The sequence below is a fragment of the Choloepus didactylus genome, chromosome 11 (genome assembly GCF_015220235.1).
Source record: "Choloepus didactylus isolate mChoDid1 chromosome 11, mChoDid1.pri, whole genome shotgun sequence".
NCBI classification, from domain to species: domain Eukaryota; kingdom Metazoa; phylum Chordata; class Mammalia; order Pilosa; family Megalonychidae; genus Choloepus; species Choloepus didactylus.
The window spans coordinates 24260900-24266899 of NC_051317.1; the positions used below are offsets into that span (position 1 = coordinate 24260900).

Consider the following 6000-nt stretch of genomic DNA (forward strand, 5'->3'; position numbering starts at 1 on the left):
CCCGGGGCCCGGGTGGGTGGTCGCCTTCCCCTGCGGGCGTCGCTCCTTTGCCCCCGGATCCTGCCGGGAAGGCGCCTGGGGGACCCGCCTTCCCTGTTCCGAGCCCGAGGGCGCCTCCGGGCGAGCGAGCCGCTGCCGAGCGCCCCCGCCCGCCCGGCCCTGGGTGGCCTCCAAATCCCGGCTCGGGGGGCCAGAGGCGGGAGCGAGCGCCCGGCCGCCCTCCGTCCCGACCCGGCTCGGCCGGGGCCTCCGCGGTCCCGCACCCGCTCCCCGGGCCGAGCCCTCCGCGCCCGCCGCCCACCGCCTGCGTCCCTTGCGCGCCCCGCAGGACGCGCCCGAGCGCGGGTCTCCCCGCCCGGTGCGTCCGGCCCGCCTGGGCCCAAGGTTCTGCTTAGCGGGGGCGCGGGAGGCAGCGGCGGGGGCGGAGACCTGCCCGCAGCGCGGCGGGGGGCAGAGGCCGCGGTCGCCCCCAGCGCCCCTCTCAGCCCTCTGCGCTCCCGGGGGGCTGTGGGGTGCACAGGGCCTGCGCCTCTGTGGGGTCCCGTGGGGTCCCCGCCGCCTCGCGGGCCTTCGGGTGCAAAGCGGCCCGACCCCCGGAGGCGGGAGCGCCCACCCCGGCCCACCCTGGCCCTCCCTGGTCACAAGCGCCGAGGACCCAGCGGTGGCTTTCCCGGGCCAGGGCGGGACAGGGTCCTGAGAAGCAGCGGGGGTGCACGGGGAGGAGGAGGGCAGGGTTTCCAGGGAGCAAGGGACGAACTCCGCGCTAGTTCTCCTTTTGATGATTTATGCTATCGTAAAGAAAAATATGATCTTAAAAGCAAGTTTAAAATATTTATCCGTAACCCCACAACCCTCACTTAAAGATTATTTTCATATTGTCCATGATGCTGACATAAAGCATTAATTACACATAAAATGTAAGGGTAAATTCTTTTTATCTCTAGCCAGGTGGGAAAAAAATCACTTATTATACTGCTGTATTTTAACAAAATACATTCTATCAAAAACATGAAAGTTATATCATTGTTGATGTACTTAATAATTCAAGTTTCGGTGCTTAGCTTAGCTTCAGTAATTCCACAATATTTGCTCAACACCTAAATGGTACCGAAGCCCTGTCACCCAGCTAGCCCAGGCACGCCCATCCGTCACTGCTCCCCGCCCTCCTATCCTAAACCGCCTAGTGCTATCTAAACTAATTTCCATGAGAGTTCTTTGCCTGCAAAACCAAGATTCAGAGAGCCTGTTTTCCTTCCACAGAACTGGGGTTGAAAAGCTTCCGCTGAGTGTGAACTTGTGGGGCTCAGTAGTTTGACTCCTGGCTTCGTTAGAAGTTCCGGCTCCTGCTAGGAACCTCTGAATGAAAAATTCCTAGCTCTGGCATGGCAAATGCATTTTTAAAATTATTTATTTCTTTATTTTTAATTCTGGTAAAATATACATAGCATAAAAATCATTTTAGCCATTTTAAGTGGACACGACATTAAGTACATTGACAATACAGATTATTTTCATCATCCCAAACCAAAGCCTATACTCATTTAGCACTAACTCGCCAATCCCCCATCCCCCCACCCCTGGGACCACTATTCTGCTTTCCGTCACCAAGAATGTGCTCATTCTAGGTATTTTGTGTGTGAGAAATCATACAATATTTGTCCTTTGTGTCTGGCTTACTCACTCATGATGCCTTTGAGGTTCCCCCATTTCTAGCGTGCACCAGCACTCACTTCTTTTTACAGCCGAGTAATGTTCCGTCGCATGGACAGACCCCATTTTGCTCATCCGTTCATCGGTTGCTGGACCGTCAGGTTGCTTCCCCCCTCTGGCTGTGGTGAACAACGCTGCAGTGAACACTGATGTACAAATGTCTGTTCAAGCCCCTGCTTTCAGAGCTTTTCTGTATATTCCTAGGAGTGGAATTGCAGGGTCATATGGTAATTCTATGTTTAGCTTTCTGAGGAGCCACCAAACTGTTTTCCGCAGCAGCTGCACCATTTTCCAGTCCCACCAACAGTGTGCGAGGGTTGCTCTGTCTCTGCATCCTCACCAGCACTTGTTATGTATTTTTTTTTTTTAATGAAAGCCATCCTAGTTGGTATGAAGTGGTATCTCATTGTAGTTTTAATTTGCATTTCACTAATGGCTAATGATGTTGAGCACCTTTTAACATACTATTGACCATTTGAATGTCTTCTTTGGTGAAATGCCTATTCAAGTCTTTTCCCCATTTTTAAATTGGGCTGTTTGTCTTTCACTGTTGAGTTGTAGGACATTTTTATATTCCAGATATTAAACCCTTATCAGATATATGATATACAAATATTTTCTCCCATTTTGTAGGTTGTCTTTTCACATTCTTGATAATGTCCTTTGATGCACAAAAGTTTTTTTTTTTTTATTTTGATGAGGTCCATTTTATCTAATGTTTTGTTTTGTTTTGTTGCTTGTGCTTTTGGTGCATAATCTAAAATCCATGCCCCTGCTACAAGGTCCTGAAAATATTTCCCTATGTTTTCTTGTAAGAGTTTTATAGAATTTGCTTTTATATTTAGGTTGTTGATCCATTTTGAATTACTTTTTGCATGTGATAATGAGGTAGGGGTCCACTTTCATTCTTTCCCATGTGGATTTCCAGTTTCCCAGCACCATTTGTTGCAGACTTTTCTTTCCCCATTGAATGGACTTGGCACCTTGTCAAAAATAACTGACCATAGATGTGTGGTTTTATCTCTGGACCCTCAATTTTATTCCATTGGTCTGTATGGTCTGTATGTCTATCCTTATGCCAGTACCAAGCTGTTTGAATTCCTATAACTTTGTAGTAAGTTTTGAAATCAGGAAGTGTGAGTCCTCCAACTTTGTTCTTTTTCAGGATTGTTTTGACTATTTGGGGCCCCTTGCAATTCCATATGAATTTGAGGATCAGCTTTTCCATTTCTGCAAAAAAAAAAAAAAAAAAGCTGCTGGAATTTTGTAGGGATTGCATTTAATTTATAGATTGCTTTAGGCAGTACTGATATCTTAACAATATTAAGTCTTCCAGTTCATGAAAATGGAATGTCTTAGTTGGGCTTAGGCATGGAGCCCTAGACCACTTCCTTCTATCCTTTCTTCTTTTTTCTAATTTATTTTAGGAATATGACTGCTTGTGCTAGCATACTACTCCAATGATTGTAAAAAATAGCAAGACAAACAAGCATGCCCAGTGAGTTGATATAGGGCCTTTCCTCTCCCCATAAACACTCACTCATCTGCCTCGCTGGCCCGGCCTGCAGTGGCTGCTTTGTCCTCTTGGACGTGACCAGTATGGGGCCTCGCCCATGGTCCATGCACTGAATTTCTGATTCCCACCGTCATTTGTCCACTTGCACTTGGGTGACAGGCCAAGAGAAAGGGGGAGGGGATCTCTTAAACGATTGTGATACATAAGGCAAGTCATCCCTGGGCAGGAGGCAGCCTGGGGAGAGCTGACCTTGCGGGTCCTGGAGCCCACCCCACCTGCACCATTCTGCTCATGGTCAAGGCTGTGCCACGTCTTCCTGGGGCCCAGCAGCAAGTGTGGGGCACCAGCTAGACATGAGCTGCTCTTGACGGACACAGGAGACTCGGTGTGTGCAGGGGCCGGTGTTGTGGCAGAGTGTCTGGCCCTAGGGGCAGGCAAAGGTAGGAGCTGCTCCACGCCTTTCTCCTGTGCCTCAGTGGACCAACCCTCAGCTGTGCCAAGGCTCGGCTTTCTCACCTGTAGCACAGTGGGGTGCTGGTGCTAACCTCGTGGGGTCCGGCACACAGCAGCCCTGAGATGCCAGCCAGGCTCGCCCTGGTGGGTCGGGTGGGTCTGCCCGGTCCCTGTCTAACAGGCCGTCTCTTCTCTGCAGGGACGGGGAGGAGGAGCGTGGGAAGCTGCTGGACGGCTCCTCTGGAGTGACGGGCAGGAAGGAGATGCTCACGTACAGTTGCCACTTGGAGACACAGGGACCGACAAAGCCTCTTCACTGGACAGCAGGAAAGCAGGATCTGGCCAGCAGTGTCAAGCTGAAGCTGGAGCCCGGGAGCAGCGATCCCTTCTCCGTGCGTGCCCAGCCGCATGGTTCTGCCCTGCCCTGCCCCTTTAATGCCAGTGGCGTCGCTACGTTCAGAAATCCACCCAGCCCTTGTCCGCCGAGTCATTCCCCCAGCGCGTACGCCAGCCGGACAGGCAGGCCTCTGAGGAGCGGTGATCGTGGGCAGGCGCAGCCCCCCACCAGCTGCCATGTCCTCCCAGGGAGCCTGGAGGGGGTGCTTCCTCTCCATCGGGCACAGCGTTTTGCAGTGGGGGGCTACGCCACCGAGGGTGCCAGGTTGCAAAGTGCACCAATGCCTCTGGGAGCCCCGGGCCATCCAGTGTTGTCACTGGATGTGCCCATCAAAGTGGAGATTGATGCTGGCTCTGAGGGTGCGGCAGACAGCTACCTGGTGAACCCCCGCCAGGTGCCCCTGAAGGCGGAGCAGGACCTCTCCACGCCCCTGTCCCCCTGCACAGGCTCCAGGCACCCCGCCTTTGCCCCGCACCTGGGGCACAGTGTGCTGGGGGCTCTACCCCCAAGCAGGGCCACCTCCAGACCCCACAGGGAGCTGGCCCCATTGCACACAGCCAGCCGTGCCTGCCCCCCTGAGCCTGGGCCCTCCCACTGCCTCTGGCTGCGGGGACAGGGCACCCTCCAGCCTTACCCACTGCGCTACGACTGCAGGGCTGCGGGCGCTGCACCTGTGGTCAAGCGCGAGCCCCTGGATTTGCCCCCATGGGCCGCTCACAGCCAGGGCGGGATGCCGGGGCTGTTTCCCAAAAGTGCCTTGGCGACGCTGATGCCGCCGAGAGCCTCAGAGTGCTCTTTCCTGCCGTAGCCACAGCCGCTTCTGAAATCCAGCATCTGGCCAAGCCCAGTCTGCCCTGGCCGGGCCACCCCGCCTGGCATCTGGGTGCTCAGAGCCGTTTCTAAGCAGCAGTTGGCACAGCTGCACAACTTCCACCCTCTCACCTGCGTGTAGCATGTACAGTGGTTACTCTGAATGCAAAGTGGTCACATCTATTTGAATATGACGGTGTTTTTTTTTTGAAGGGTCAATGTTGACACAAAAGCTTCCAGCAGCAAGACTCGTGGCACATCTGGGCAGCGGCGGCTGCTGCCAGAGAGCAGCTTTCACTGCAGCGTCCCACGTGGTGCTCTCAAGCCCACCTCCCAGTGTCCCTCCCGGGCTGGGAGGGCAGAAGTGGCGCCTCGGTAGAGTGGCCGTTAGGGTGGCAGACAGCCGGGGTATCTCACTGATGAGACAAGTAATTTGAAATTGTAACTTGCTGTGCTGAAGGTGGTGGTGAGCCCATGCACGGAAGGAATCTAGAAAGTTCCAAATCACATTAGAGCAGGCAGAAGAGGTTGTCAGCTCCTGGTCCTGCTGTTGGCTACGAGCTGTGGCCCATCTCAGCAACTCCAGGATGGAGATTTTAGCTGCCCGGCTGCACGTGAACAAGGTGATGTGATAATACCTCCTTCCTTCCAGAAGTCTCTCTGGTGTTTTCAGTGGGCTCTGAGGATGGTTTGGCCCCTCTGGCTGATGGTTTAGCTTGCAGAGCTTAGGTTTGGAAGTATGGAGAAATATGAGGTGTACAGACAAGAAGCAGGACATCGAGCCGTCTGTGGAGACCCTCGCTTGCAGGCTCTTTTTCTTCAGTCTTTCAAGGGATTCGAAATGCCTTCCAGGAAGGATTGTCCAGATGCGGCAGGCAGCCACTGCATTTTCAAATAACGTTTTTTTTAGCAGTAAAGGTAATGTGTTCCAATTGGAGGAAATTTGGATAGAAAAGCACAGATCGGAAAATGAAGTTCACCCCTAATCCAGCAGCTGAGCGAAGTTCAGGCGTCTTCAGGGTTCAGCCAGAGAGCCCCTGCCGGGTCCAGGGAGCGAGCAGCCTGCACCCCTCTGTGCTCCGAAGTCCCCTGCCCCAGGGGTCTCGGATGGTGG

At 53.5% G+C, this 6000-nt stretch overlaps 1 protein-coding gene across 1 annotated transcript in view; it reads left to right on the top strand.

The window, feature by feature from the left end:
• The window catches only part of AHRR (aryl-hydrocarbon receptor repressor), a 109403-nt gene extending 104389 nt beyond the window's left edge, over positions 1–5014 (top strand). The window contains exon 10 of the mRNA XM_037799132.1: positions 3879–5014. Coding sequence (XP_037655060.1) covers positions 3879–4884 — 1006 coding nt within the window. The 3' untranslated portion in view covers positions 4885–5014. The remainder of the gene's footprint in view (positions 1–3878) is intronic.
• Positions 5015–6000: the final 986 nt, after the last annotated feature.